At 43.2% G+C, this 15765-nt stretch overlaps 1 protein-coding gene across 1 annotated transcript in view; it reads left to right on the forward strand.

Annotated features, from left to right (window-relative positions):
- The window catches only part of MYL3 (myosin light chain 3), a 42088-nt gene extending 26699 nt beyond the window's left edge, over positions 1-15389 (forward strand). The window contains exons 2-7 of the mRNA XM_080383101.1: positions 2582-2609; positions 6846-6995; positions 8128-8301; positions 10238-10315; positions 11646-11681; positions 15245-15389. Of these exons, the coding sequence (XP_080239227.1) occupies positions 2582-2609; positions 6846-6995; positions 8128-8301; positions 10238-10315; positions 11646-11674 (459 nt within the window). The 3' untranslated portion in view covers positions 11675-11681; positions 15245-15389. The remainder of the gene's footprint in view (positions 1-2581; positions 2610-6845; positions 6996-8127; positions 8302-10237; positions 10316-11645; positions 11682-15244) is intronic.
- Positions 15390-15765: the final 376 nt, after the last annotated feature.

The raw sequence follows: 15765 nt of genomic DNA on the forward strand, positions 1-15765 counted from the left end.
CTACAACATCTACATCTTGCTAGTTGCCCACAGTCTTTACATCGTCACTATAAAATTGATTGATCCACTCAGTGAAAAGGAAAGCATAACTCATCTTCTCCCCGAGTACAGACCTCAAACAAGTCAAATCACATTCTAGAAGTGCCCGTTCCCTTCTACTGGTATAAAGCAAATGTGGCGTCACTGACATCTGAATGTCTACGTCTAAAGCTGAGACGCATTATTGCCCAAGAGCAATCTGTCATAGTGACTTAAATACGAATTGACAGCCGCTCTGGCCTTATTTCACCCACACGGGCTATCGATGCCTGGATAAACTCAATATGCAATTAGCTTCAGATTCTCAAGGCTCGATATAATTAGACACACTGGGCATAAGGCTTCTGCTGAAAATACACCTGTATAAATCTGTTCTCTGATGGGTATTTATTTATAATTCAACTAAGGTATGTAGATTTGGGATAGGACTCAAATTAGATGATTATAATTTTCACGACAAAGATGTGTTTGGACCCCTCCTTGTGTTAGGAAAAGGAAGAGCATTGCTGTTGTTCTGGGGGCTTCTTTATTGCATTCTTTAAATGCTTTGTTCCAGACAGCCTCCTGGCTGCCACTTAGGTAACTATTTTATTAATTAGATTTCACTCAAGGTAAATCATGAGTGAGAAGTACAAAGTGATAATCCCCTGAACGAGCTAGTTCAGGTAAGGACTGAACAGGGCAGACACAAAAATAGTGGCCTGATTTTCAACAGCTGCAGGATTAGTGTGGAGTTCTGCCTTCCAAGTCCACCAGTTTTCTGGTTCTTCCTTCTAAGCCACAAGACGCCCACAAACACTATGGTAGGGAGAGACAGGCAAGACGCTGGGAGGAAAGAAAAGTTTGGGGATGTCTGTATCTGTCCTGTTGTAGACCCTTATTGTGTCCTCTGAATGCTAGAGCTCCTTGTGCTGCTCAGGGAACCTGGCGACAGAAAAGTGTCCGGGACCTGTCCACTGAGCCCTGGGTGGAATCAAGAGGTTAGTGTTGCGATGCTCTGCCGTGTCACAGCCGTCCTGGCTGGAGAGCTGGGGAGTTACAACAGCTCTGCCCTTTAATATTACAAAAATCCCAAGTAGATGATAAAGGGATGTATCATGTTGCGTTTCATCTTGAAACAAGAAAACAGTTTGTGTTTGAGTTTCTCACTGTGCCTATGTCCCACTTGGCTGTTTTGCTACCAAGGAACAAAATACGATACTAAACACGGAGAGGTGGTCAGCTTCATAGAGAAAGTCTGACCCAAAATGTGTGGGCTCATACATATGTTGGGGAGGGGGGAAGTGTCACATATGTCCACAGAGGAATGCTTCCAAGGGTGTGTATTTATGTGCTGTTAGATCTGTCCCAAGCGTATGCTTTGCATGTATGCATTTGCATGTTTATGCATACCAAAATATGGTTTCTCCTTATTTATTTGTTCACTATAAGGGCAATCTGCCAGTCTTCCTGCACTGAAGGAATGTCCCCATCAGCAGAGACACCCACCTTGTTGGTTTTCCTTGAAGGCCGGTGTAAACTCATGTAAATTCACATTGCTGACCGATGCCTGTTCATTCAGAAGCTTGGACCTCACGTTCTGACATTGTGTTTCCTTGGTTTGCATTTGAGCTCAGCAGCAGTCTGTTGGCATCTTGTAGCATTTTTGGAATCCAGAGCTGCTAGAAGGCTGTGCCGTGTAAAAATAGGGAGTGGGACAACACTAAAACTTAGGAAAAAGGAGGAATTATGAAGTGATGAGAAAACAAGAGGCAGACGGCAGAGTCAGAGCAAGGTCCAGAGAGTTGTCCAATATAATACAGCAGTGGTTATTAGAGGATGCTTTAGGAAAAGGTACAAGAACTGGGGAAAACTTCCCTGAAATGCTCTTCTAAACCTCAGGCAGAGACTTCCTAAGCTAAGTGTTTCTGTACATTTTGTACTCTACAGAAATAGATATCCAGGAAATTGTCCTGTGACCCTTTACACACATGTAGGCTGTGAACACTTGCAGTATCCCATGACCAGCTCTCTGCAATTCAGCTGTAAGAGCAAAGAACCACTTCCTTTGCTTTCCTTTGAGCCCGATTCATGCCAGCTTCACATGATACCTCCTAGTTCTTCCACTCGAATAGGCTATGGATAGTGGATCCCCATCTGTTTACAGATAAACCCCTTTCGGTGGCATTTGCCACGGTGCTACCCTAATCATCTCTGGAGAGGACATCAGTGGTGAGGAGTCACTTAGGACAGGGGAAAGAGACTGCTGCAGGAGCACAGGAGCAGCAGAAGAATGGACAAAGGGCATTTGAAGCCTTGTGGTGGGGGCAGAGGTCCTAAAGGTGGGGCTGGGGATTGGGGAAGGTGAAAGAGGAAGGAACAAGAACCTACAGGCTCTATAAAATTCTTTTCATGGAGTTATGAGCCATTCTCTTTTGTGAACCTTCCACATGAACCTCATGAACAAACACCCTGAACCATAAGACAGAGACTAAACCAGCGCTCTTCTTATTTGCTTCAGTTTTGTGATTTTTATCTGGCTGTTATTCTTTGTCTCTTTCAGGTTGAATTCACCCCTGATCAAATTGAAGGTAAGGAAGATGTGTTTCTCTTCTGTGCACCGTAAATACCATCACTGGGAAGTGCTGGCCAGTGCTGGGGTGAACACGGGTGCAGTATTGGAGCTGTCTTGAGAAGGCTGTGCTTTAACTGATGGCTTTGCTCCTGCTCTGTCCCTCCTCAAAATACTCTGTTGAGTTGGTCAAGAGAAAAGGGTGAAAGGCATGCATCATGCAGAGTACGTACTTGTATCATTGAAGTAAACATCAGCTCCACTGCTGATGAGGCAAAACCAACAAAGAAAAAAAAAACCACACCCCCAAAACCTCAGTCCCAATATATGCTCTTTCTTTAAAAAAAAAAAAAAAAAACAAACAAAACAAACCACTAACAAAATATCAAGCCTTTCAAGACAAAGTCTCCCAACTCAGCTTCTGAGAACTTTTCCCTATATTCAGTCAGATTTTAATGTGTTACCGTATTGTAACAGCTCTCCAGAAACCAGCAAATAATGACAGTGATGGCAGTTTTTTTTCTTTCAAAGCAAAACATCAGCATTTGTTTCTGAAACCTTTGTCCCAGCCCAAGAAACTGATACTAAAACCTCACGCTGGGAACACTACCACTGCAGCTGTCCCCTTTTTCCTCAACTACCAGTCTGCTTTTTACTTAAGGGATAATTGGTAGATAGAGTCAAGCATCTGGCAGAATTTTGCTTTGGTCTTTAAACACTTGGCAGAACTTGGTAGAGCCTGTGGAAGGTGGTATCAGAAAATGGCTTAATTAGAACAGATAAAAAAAAAAAAGGCTGATTCAGAGAGGAGAGATAAAGAAGGGTTTTCTGAACTGGAACCAAATGTCATAATATCTTAGAGACTGAGGTTTTGCCACAGATTTCCAACATTACCTTGGGATGTTCAAGCCCCCCTTAATGTCTTCAGTTTCTATTTTCCAACAAGTCAAAAATAAATAATGATTGGAGGAAACAGTTAATTTTGGGGAACCACCCCTCTTCTGGTCCCAAAGTCACCAGAGAACTGTAGGAAAAGGACAATTCTGAGCCACAAACCTTTGAACTATTCCAGCAGCACACAACAGCTGGATCTCTCACCACCTAATGTTTTGGGGACTGGATAGGACCTACCTAGTTTCTATTCCTTGTTGTGTCTTTCTCTGAGGAGAACTAGCTCTAGAGGCTGTACTAGAGAATGGGGAAAGACTTGTTCAGAAAGAAATGGGATGCTTGCTGGCCATCAACCCATTGGAATGTAGAGAAAATTACAAATTTGGAGCAAACCCAGGGCTGCCATAGAAGGTAGCCAGTCTAGAGCAGATGTGGACCATCTCTAGAAACAGAAAGTTGCATCTTTCTTTTCTTCTGTTCTTCTTACAGCTGCCTTCTGGTCTAGCTGTACTGACTGCATACGCAGAGAAAAGCTGGGAATCCAGGGCTTGTGCGATAGGATGTCCTTGAAATGTCAAAAGGAGAGCCACGGGGCAGGAAGCAGATAACATCATCTGTGTGGGAAAGGCTATGAGACCTCCAGGCCTGCTACAACAGCATAACAGAGTTGTACTGTCTGCTAGCACTGGGGAGAAACATTAAATCCCATCAAGGTTAATCCCCCAGTTGGTTCATAGGTTCTGCCAGGAGCTGTTGGAAGGAGTGCCTAATGGCCTGAACATCAGCTGAAAACAGAGCAGAAAAGCACTGCTCATCAGTCAATTCCACAGTTCCTTTCTATCACCATAGACCCAACTGCTTTTCTGGCAACTGATTCTGAATTGAAGTGGTCAAGGAGAAACAGACAACACAGCATCTCATGGTCTTTTCCAGACCTATCTTCTAGGATACTCTAAACCTCTTCTTCTTGCTAAGGAAGAGACTTTGTCAACCAGACTTACTTCCCTGCAAGGATTCATTATTCTGTTAGCCCCCAAAATAGCACTCTCAGAAGGAGAAGAGTGGTCTGTGGGTGAAGCCATGTGTAACACGACTGTCTTTACATGTCCTCCTGCCTCAGCTGCGAGTGGAATTCATTGGTCGTGGCATGTGTATTTACTTAACTGGATTTCTGGCCTCTTCAGCCCCCTGAATTGCTAAAAGAAAAGCATATGAGCTATTCAAGATGAGAAGATAGGAAGTAATTAGGCATTTGAAAATATATACTGCACCTGCCAGTGGCAAGCAGGAGGACAAAGGAGACTGTAGCCATGCTGGTTTCATTGCTTTAATGGAAACTTGCATTATGCCAGCAAATGCAAATGAAAAAAAAAAAAAGTGGGCTGCTTCTGTATATTGACTAAATGGGGTTTCCAAATGCACAGGCCAATGAAGCGGCTACATCTGATTTAAAATTATTTTTTAAGAAAAGAAAAGAGAAATGTGAACTGTCTGTGACTATGGTGAATTGTAAACCTTTAGGAGGTGGTGTGCAGGGTGCTCAGGCAATTGGTCTCAGGGGGTAGGTAAGTGCAGGCAGATGAGTAGCTTGGGGAGCTAGGTGTATTTGTCATCCACCTCAGCTGCTGAGACCCTCAGGAAAGGAGAGAGCCCGGAGTGGGTTTCTGGCCCCCTTCCACTGTCAGCAAGGAACCCATGAAAATCCACTATTGCCCTCTGCTGGAGTGAGGGCTGCCAGTGGGACCTGGGCTCCGGCCAGTGATGGAGGCAAAGATCCAGGAGAGAGAGGCAGGGAAAGAAAGAAAGGGGGAGCAAAGAGGAGAATGCAACGAAGAAAACAAGGGGAGTGTTAGTTAGTCCAAAATGAGAAAATGCATCATTGTTTGAAAGTGTTGGATGAAGAAGGAAATGAGTAAAATATGAGCGGAATGATAAAAATGAAAAGGGATGGAGAAAAAGGGAGAGGAAATCCCAGCAACACTGGAAAAAGGAGGAAGAGGGAAATAAGCAAAGAAGAAGAAAAAAGAGGGAGGTGGAATAAGGAGGAGGAGAAGGAACTGAGAGGGGAAAGACAGGGAAAATCTGACATGCAGAGTGCATGGTTGAATTAGGCAGGATCTAGGGAAAAAGAGATAGCCTCCCTGTGTTTGGAGAGTGGAGGGGAAATATACAGAAGAGTAACAGCAGGACAAGGGGCAGGTTCAGGGATTCAGAGCTTTAAAGCCAAAGGAATAATTGTGATCACTCATAGACCGTGCACTACGCAATGTGTTCAGTAAAGGATAAATAGGGAGAGGTGAACCTGAGTAACTGGTGTGTCTGGGGAGGTTTCCCCTGGGATCCTGCACTGACCTCATTAATCAGAATCATAGAATCACAGAATTATTTAGTTTGGAGAAGACCTTTAAAATCATCAAGTTCAGCTTGTTAACCCAGCACTGCCAAGCCCAACACTACAGCATACCCACCACCACATCTACATGTCCTTAGTGGCAGAACAGGGACCCTCTCCCATGGTCCCTGGGAGATAGCTCTTGTCAAGATATTTTTGCTCGCAGTGGAAAGGCACTCCCTCTTCAGCCAGAAGTGAAGAGAAGACACAAGGATATGTTCACAAGGACGTAGTGGAGGGGAGCTGACCATCTTGCAAGGGGAAGCATGCTGTGTGGGTACACAGAGGGAAAGCAGGCAGCTGGAGGGAATGATTGCATCTCCACACATGAAATGTGGCTGCTATCCATAGCTGATGGCATACCAAACCTTACTTCTCCAGGTGCAATTGGTCTGAGTGCTAGAAAAAAGGAAAATATGAGGATTCTTCTAGATCCGCTCCTTGACACTGCTACATACAACAGTTGCTCCGTTACAAGGTTTTCCATATACCTTCACCCTCCTCCACCAGTAGACTCTTTGCTGTGTGATAATTCCAGTAGGTTACCATGGCATATCTCGTTACCTGCTAATAGAGGTGCTCCTTTATTTCAGTGGGCTTTGTCAGTGCTAAGTGTATAATGCTGAATATAATATCCAGTTAGCTAATGAGCAGAACTGCTATTGAATTCTCTGCCATCCTGAGTGCTCCAGATGAGCTGGAAAGCTCTCAAGGCCAACCATTTCGATAAGGTTTTCTCTACTCCCCGATGTTAGCTGAGACGGAAATACCATGAGAAGAGCATCTGACCTCTGCAATTCCATTCCCTGATTGAACCAGAAAATGCAGGGGAGGAGGAACACAAACATCGCAGATAACAGCAACAGCAAAGCTCATCAAACTTGTTCCCAAGCTGCAAAATAAAAGGGTCAGGCAGAGTTAGTTAGGGGGAAGGTCTAGGCTTGCTTTGACTTCATCTTTTTTGTCTTCCAGAATTTAAGGAAGCGTTCTCACTCTTTGACCGGACTCCTAAATCTGAGATGAAAATCACATACGCGCAATGTGGAGACGTCTTGAGAGCTTTGGGGCAGAATCCAACCCAGGCTGAGGTCATGAAAGTGCTTGGCAGACCCAAACCAGAAGGTTGGTGCCCTCCTCTGTGTTTGTTTTGCAAAAGATCACTCTAAGAATTATTCATGAAGCAGATGATGTCTCCATTTTCTGATGGAAAGATTCATTGTGAAATAGGAAAGGATATGGAACAGCCTCTGCAAATTGCTAGCAGAAAAGTAAATGAGGCAAAAAATGGTCTTGCAGTCAATATAACTGTCTCAAATTTAGGGGAATGAATTAATTGAATGGCCCTGTGTGTCAATGTGTTTTACAATGAGAAGCTTTTGCCTTTTAAAATTGCTTTGCTGACAGGCATTCACAGGTGTTTACTAAAAACACAGTCATTTTGAAGACATCCAAAGAAACAAAGGGATAGATTGATTGTGAGGACACAGTCTGTTCTGCAAAAGTATGTGTTAGAAGGTCTGTCATGATTGCAGTAATATCTCCCTTCACCTTCACCATACACTGGATATCTCTTCAGAACAAAGGAAATCTCTCTCAGACCCTATCTAAATTCAGGCATTTTTTACATTCCATCCATCTTTTCCTTCCACTGGGGTGTAACTGACTCTCAGGCCCTCGTTCAACAGCCACGATATGTCGGGATACGGCAGTGACACTGTGGCAGGTAGGACAAGGAGTTATACGGGAACAAAGTGTCCTCTGATCCTCTTGAAAGGCAAAGAACCAGGAAACAGTGGGATATGCAGCCCTGCTCCTGCCTATTCCCTCTGAAGATCCTCTCCCAGTACAGTTTTAAACATCTCTGCGTTACAAGGCTGCAAAGCAAAGCTGATTTTGTATTGGGAATGAGCTTCTTTTACTGTCTTCTGCTTAGTTCCATGCTTTTATGTTGCATGGAACAGCCCTGGGAGCCTAACAGCATTTTCCCCCCTTGATGTTTATGTATGTCAGGTAGTAGGAGATAGTTATCTATCTATTAAAAACTCCTGTTTCTCTCTTTTCCAGATCCCTTTCCTGCTCTACCCATTCTTCCATTTGTACTTATGATATTTCTACGCTTTTCTCTGCCCTTTAGCCAGAATTTATTGCCACAGTTCTGCTACCCTCATCACTTACCCATGGTGGGTGCCCCATGGTTAGTCCTCAGCTCTCCCAGAATCCACCAAAAATTTCATTTCCATCTGTGTATTTGTAGACATGAACTCCAAGATGATCGACTTTGAGACCTTCCTGCCGATGCTCCAGCATATTGCCAAGACGAAAGACACCGGCACCTATGAGGACTTTGTGGAGGGTCTGCGCGTGTTTGACAAGGAGGGAAATGGAACGGTGATGGGTGCTGAACTTCGCCACGTTTTGGCTACCTTGGGTAAGGTAAAGCTTTTCCTCATGCAGTTTCATCACTGAGGTCTTTCCCATACAGCTTGTATCACTATGGGTGACCTTTATGGAGGAAATGACTGGGCAAGACTTCAGTTGTTACACTGTCCTCAGTTATAAAGCTTAAAGAAAGTTCTTTAATAATGAAGCTAAAAATCACTGATTTATAGCTCAAATATTTGTCTCTCCTCCTTCCTTTCTTCCTTCCTTCCCTCCTTTCTTCCTTCTCCGTTCTAGCGTTTTATTTCTCCAACAAACATATTTCTATCACCACAAAATGACCCAGCCATTGGAAACCCCATCTATTCTTTTAGTGTTTGTCTCCATTTTTCTGCACCTTCAAGCAGAGTTCGAAGATGCAGCACTACTTTATCAGGCATCTGTTTAACAGAAGCATCTCTGAAATGGAAAGCTCCTGGTTTTAAAGGAGGGATCAATATTTGTCTGTCCTTTCAAATTTTTATTTCAGAAGCTCAGTTTTTCACAGAAAGTGATGACAACAGAGTAAGTGCGAGTCAGAAAATCTGGCTGTAACTAAATGACAGGTTTCCAATTTGGATTAGAAGGCAGTGACATGTTGTCATCTGAATCCAGTAAGCATTTCTCAAGATCAGCCTCCACCACTAGTGTTTATCCCCTATTTTTAAAAAAGGATGAGCCTTTACAAAAGAGATATGATTTAGACTGAGGGATTCCAGTGACAGGTTTTGACCTGCGATGTCAATTCAAGAAGCCAAACCTTTTATGCCCAGAGGTTTTTGTTCAGTGACACACCCGCGCCCATTAATGACACAGGGATTAAGAAAAGCCAGCAATGATATTTTCATCAATGGCGTTATCGGATCGGTTTGGGGACCAAATTCAACAATGACAAAACAAATCCCACGGGGTCAGGACTGATGCCCTGTCTAACCTTACTGGGGACAAAGAAACCACTCTGGGCAGTTTTGGGAGTTTCAAGTACTTCAAGAAATACGTTGGTACTTACCCTTCTATTTCCAGTAACCCAGAGCAATGTGGCAATTCTGATTTTCAAGCACTGATAGGAAGTATTTCGATCTTAAGAAGTAACAGTTCTGTTCAGTATTTCAGTTTTAAGAATCAACAGTTCTATTTAGAGTGGCATCTCTTCACAGCCACAGTCAAATATTCTGTAAATTAGCATGCTTTTTGCTCAGTTTTTAAAAAAATCAGCTAAATTTTCACAGGTTCACATCAGCTGAGGACTTGTTCCTGTGGGCTAGAACTCAGTGATGGAAAAGTGGAACACGAGTAGCAGGGCACACGCAACACTTTTTATTTTATTTCTATTTCTGTGATTTCAGCTGAAATCACCCTCAGATCTCTCGTTTACCTTTCTGGAACTCATTTATCTCATCCTAAAATCAGTGCCTAATATCAGAATAAGTGGATGGATTGGGCTGATCTCTGCTTAAGCGAAATGAAGCCTTTATAGGCAAATAGGCACCTAATATTTGGATAACTAAATTAAATGGACTGGATCACTGTTCCAAAAACACATCATAAGTTTGACCTTAGAATCTTCCTAAACCTCAAACTCAGAGGCAAACTAGTTGGTGACTCTACTAAGAGTTTTCTTAGTGAGGACTTGGTTGAAAAGTGACTAAAGCGTTCAAGAGTTGGCACTTTGAGCAAGCTTATTCTTAGAAAAATGCATATATGAACATGCTATCATGTGGGTTTCCATATTTATTCTGTCTTTCTGGTTTTTAGATCAAATTTTCTCAGTTTGCAAGTACAAAAGTATCTTTCCCAGCTGTCAGTGCCACAAATTAAGCTGAAGAGAAAAATCACCCCTTCTCCTCTCTCACTCTTTTTTGGTATTCTTTGTTTCTTTGAACTGTGATTCATAAATTCTTTTAAAAGGGCCCAGGTACCAAACAGGCCTTTTGCTTTCCACCCAGGTGAGAGGCTGACTGAAGAGGAAGTTGACAAGCTGATGGCTGGCCAGGAAGATGCCAATGGCTGTATCAACTATGAAGGTAGGTATGATCACCCTGGTCCCAGCAGTGCTCATGTGGAGTAGGATGTGTGCTTTTCCAAATTCTAGACCAATTCAGAATCTATAATGTTTCTGATATATCCTATTTGTTGAAGGTTACTTGTATTTTTCATAGCTGATGGCCATGGCCCTTTCAGGAGGTGGGACTGTATATTCTTATTTTGTTTGCCTGTTTTTAAAATTTTTTACATTATTTTTTCTACCTGCTCCCACAGTTCCTGGTCCTCTCAGAAACAGATACACAACCATCTTGAGACTTCCTTACAGAAAATAATTAGATTTTCCTCGAAAAACTCAGGGGAAAAAAGAAAATAATGAGTATGTGAACCATGGTTCTCTCCTACATCTTACAAGCCTATGTGGTTCAGGCTGTTCAATAAAACCACAACGTTGTGGTAGGAATCATGAACCCATGCTTTCCTACACAGCTGAGTCCTTTGTAAGGTTAACTGGTGACTATTTGTATCATCCTGGTGATTTAGCCAGTCTATTTGCTTTCATGAACGTTTGGGTTGGTGGTCTCCTGTTTACAAATACTAGTGATCTGAGCTCAGGGAAACGTTTCTTACAAGTAGTTTATTGGTAGAAAACTGTAGATTTACCCAATCAAATGACTCATGAAATAATGCTGAATTCAGAGGAATTCATAGCATGGGGGATTATTGGGAAGGAAAAAAAAAATTCCTTACTACAAAATTTATTTTTTCCTTTCCTTTTGAATTTCAAAATTATATGTAATGAATGCTTTTTTAAATGGAGAAGAACAGAACCCAAACCCTTTTGAAACAAAAGCTTAATTTGACTTTGAAATACCTTGTTTGTTTGTAAACCTGAGTTCACTGGAGAGATTTAGTCATGGTACCTGACTTGGTGACCTTCTGTGGATTCTGGAGGTTCACTCCAGAGGCACCTTCATGCACCCCAACTTAGTACGAATGTGCTGAAGTCTTGAAAGCCTTGCGAGATGAGGACCCAGAGCTTCTCATGGCTGTATGTTTTGGAAAGCCAGTTCCATATGGCCGCCAGGGGTAAGGGATTGAGCAAGCTATGGATGGACTGGTGTGCGTGTTCATTTCCACTGGCTACCTAGACTACTGGCTACTCTGCACTGTATAGATATTAACTTAAGGACTTACAAAGCATTTAGCCCCTGGTGTCTGGAATCTCAGTTACAAAGTGGTGTGGTCTTCATTGCATCAGAGGAAGCAAGAAGAGTGAATTTAAATACCAACCAAGCTGAGATATCCAGGACATTAATGAATTCAATGCAAGGGAATTGATAATGACCCTTCTCTTTCTCTTGTTTGCAGCTTTTGTGAAACACATCATGGCTAACTGAATGTCAGGTGAGTCTCTTCTGTCCTGCTTGCATATCCTGTTATTTTGGTTTGGGCATCTGAGAGGGGCTTGCAGAATATGTAAGTGACTAATGAGAGTGAATATTTTCAGCATGTTGTACAAGGAAGCAGGACAAAGATGAGTAAAATGTTGTCTTCATCCTATTAAGCGGACAGAAGAGCAGTGACCTTTCTGCAATTGTCTAGTAAATCTGGATGCCTTTATTTTAAAAGTTAAACATAATACATCCTAAAAGGATTTGATTTCCAAAGAACAAGTGCTCATTCTTTTATGATTGACTGGAAGCTTCAAAGGATGCATGTTTTTCATGTCCACTTACAAGTCCCTGCTCCTAGACTTCTCCTAAAAAGGCAAGGAGATAGAACTGAGCTGAACAGGGAAAGAGTGGGCAAAGGATACAAGGAAAAGTAGGTAAGAAGGAGTAATGCATGCTTATAGTGCTGAAGCTATACTAGGGGGATAATTATTGTCCTTCCATAAATCTGGCTCCCACCATCTCCTGGCAAATGGCTTGGTTTTCCAGGAAAAGACACAAGCTTTGTCCAGCACATCTTCTGGCTTTATTCAGTAGTGTTCTCCAAACCACAGTACCGTTAAGGGTATCTCTGTCTCGCCATTGCAAATGAGCTGAACTTCATTTCCAGTATTTCCTGGTCATCATTTATTTTTGTATTCCTGGAAAAGATGCCCGCTGTTTTCAACTGGCAATCACCATTATTTATCTCTGTTCAGCTCTTGGGGAAGGTCTGACCTGAGAACTAACCAACTCCATCTATTCTGCAAAGCATCTGATAAACTGGGAAAAGCAATGGCTTCTTTCAGATCTGTACTGGTTGTTTTGGATTTTGGTTTTGTTTTGTTGGTTTGTTGTTGTTTTTTTTTTTCTTCTACTTTCGTTTATTTTTCTACTCTGTCCTGACCAGGACTGGCTTTGTTTTTCTTTTGGTGCTGACATTATCCCAGCCCACTGAGGCCCGTCAGTTGTGTGGTGACTTTTGATCATGTTCACTGGCACCCCAGGGAGGAAGTGAAGCAGGAGTCAGATCCAGATTTTGGGGACTTTTGTTCCAAGACATATTTGAACAAAATGTAAACTGGCTAAAAAAGATGAGTGGTTTCCTTATTATGGTCCAGGTTTTTTTCTTAAAGGCGTTAATCTTCTCTGAGCATACACTCAGTTTTCCAGTAACGGCTCCCAGTTTTTGATTTCAAAGATCTGGACTGGCCCACAGCCCTAGTGGGTAATCCCACAGCTAGCATGATCCTTATTTGTTGTTTAGGCATTTTCAATCCTTAATCCTATCCTAACCCATGGTCATGGGAAATTCCCATTCCAATGCCAGAAGTCATTCTAGTCACCTAAAACAGTGTCAGCCCCTGAAGAAGACAAGTGGTGAGCGGTAAAGCTGGCACAGGGCTGGAGCTGCAGCACAGGGGGCAGCAAGAGGGTCTTTGCCTATGGGGTTTTTGGAAAGGGAGCTGAGGGCTCCTGGCTCACACAGAAGCGATGTGCCACTGATGCACTGATGAACCATGATGGGCATCATTCAGTGGTGGCACCTTCCACTCCTTGCCGTGCTGCTGGTGGCGTGGTTAGGGAAAGATGAATGCAGTCTTTACCCTGGAAAGGGCGATGGTCCTTTGCCATAGAGCATATAACACATCCCCAAACTCTGGATTTGAATTCAGTGGGAATCTGGATCTGCATGCAAAAATAAAGTAGGGGCTTATGTTTCTTGGTCATTCCCACATGCTGGACGAAAGCTAAAGATGTATCCCAGTAGAAGAACTGAACTATGTCTTTGCTTTTTTGTTTATTTTCTGAGTGTAGTTGTTGTGACTAGTCTATATTGACTTTTCTTGTATACAGCCTCTCCACTGGCTTGCCCCAGGTGCTACATACTATTTATAACACAGAGTAATCAATTACATCCTCAATTAGTGCCTCTTCCACTGTTTTTTTCAGCCCCCCCAGGGTCAACGCTCTGCAGGATTATAGACAATTGGTCTTCCTTCACAGCAGGCACTGCTGTAGGAAACACTCGCAGACTGGCTACACATCTGCTGCTTACACTGTTCGGTGTAGGGAGTGTGAGGGCAGGACACAGGCAGCAGGACACATCAAGCTTTCTCACACAGTGATGTGAAAAACACAGCTGTGCTTTCTAGCTGTGCGAGAAAGCACCGTACCCCACTCGTGGTCCAGTAACCGCTGCAGTGTGGAGCAGGGCTGTGGGGTACGTGCATCGAACTACGTGGATCCCCGGACCCCCGTGAAGGCAATGCACAGAACCCTTCCCCTGCCGTGTGATGGCATACGTGATGAGCACGGTCAACCTTATCTCATGGTCCATCTCTTGGGTGCATACCCATTCATGGCAGCTGGTCAAACAGCCCAAAATATTGGGGAAGAACATTGGGAGCAGGCTGGATGTTGTCAGAGTTGTTTGGATACCCACTTTAACACAAATCCTGTGTTACAAACCCACTTTATTTAACTTCAAACTTACAAGTTGAGGTAGTGGAGCAATACAGCTGGAGGGGCAGCCTGTATTTTGTGTACACAGAGGCTCAATTCAGTGCCCCACATGCAGGTCCATGGTGGTGTTTGAGGTGCTCCAGGGGTCTCTTATGTCCATGGCCTCACAGATGGGACGCAGCCCATGGCAGGCTGGTACTTGCTGGCAGCTGGCAGCCAGGCAGGGTACGCTAGGACATGTCAAGTGGCTTTAGGTGCTGAGGTGTGGGGAAGTGAGTTGAGCCCTGTGGCTTGAATTTGTGACTGTAGGTGAAATCCTCGAATATGCCATCAGTATTCGACCAGCTGACATAGTCTTCCTCAGCTCCCCATCAGATTAACATGCCTACAAGTAGGTGGCTACATGCAAGTGGGGTGTCTCTGTTTCCAGACCTAAAGGACATCCAGTCAGATGGAGCATGCAGAGTGATTCACCTCATCTGGAGAAGGGACACAGATGCAGTGATTCCAGCTGCCAATGCTGAGGACAATTGTCCCGCCAGCACTGCATCATATTTACTATCTGTATGGGGATGTTCTGAGCACCTTGGGGCTCTCAGATTGCCTCAGATGCTTATGGTTTGGGAGCTGGATCCTGTCTGAAATCTAGATGTTAGCAAAGAGAAATCCCTGTGCTCAGACATTACTGATGGAAGACTGAGGGATAACAGAAGTAGGAGAAACTGTCTAGTGGCTCAGGAGCTGGACTGTTTTTCTGGAAAGCTGAGTCTTTACCCTGGCTTAATGTCTGACATGGCTATATTGCCTCTCCATATCACTGCTTCCCATGTTTTGCCCATCATTTACACATTGAGTGTAAGATTGTGGGGTTGGGAGTGACCGAGCATATTCTGTCATGTTATGCCATTGCTCTTTGGTGTCCACATCTACACAGATGTGCAGAGACATCAGCTGCAGGCTCACTGCTGATGAGCAGAGTACAGATGCGTGAGGATGACTGAAGCCGATTCCCAGTGGCATTGTTTGTTTCTTCTTTCTTCCTCTAATGCTTATAAATAACTTTATTTTTAGAACAAGATTGGTGCCGAGAACCCCAGATGCTGGCCTTGGATTTCGATGTAATGGAATGTCTTCTCATTTTTCAGCCCCGATTCCCATTACAGAGCTATAAAATGTGCTGTCCCTGAAGTTACTTGGATAAACTTTTTTTTTTGTTGTTTGCTTTGTGTTTTTTCTTCATGGGAAGAAGGTAGCCTCTGTGGAGATTCAATACACTCAGGAAACTGAAGGAACTGGAATCAGAACTTTGAATACCTGGGCATTGTAATTTTTTGCTGATAAAGAATATAAACAGCAATACAAAATTGTTAGGTGAGAGGCGATTAAAGGGGAGTAATTTTTTTCATTACTAAATCAACCAAAAGACTTATTTGTCATTTAGCCATATGTTTCCCTCCCCTCTTCCTTCCAAAACAACTGGACCTTTCTCTTGTGTTTATTGCATTTGTTAAAAAACAGCTGTAGGAGAGTAAGGGAGAAAAGAAACTAAACCGATCATATAAATCTCATGTGTACAAGAAATACTCTCAGTC

Source organism: Falco punctatus, assembly GCF_963210335.1.
Source record: "Falco punctatus genome assembly, chromosome: 4".
Classification (NCBI taxonomy): domain Eukaryota; kingdom Metazoa; phylum Chordata; class Aves; order Falconiformes; family Falconidae; genus Falco; species Falco punctatus.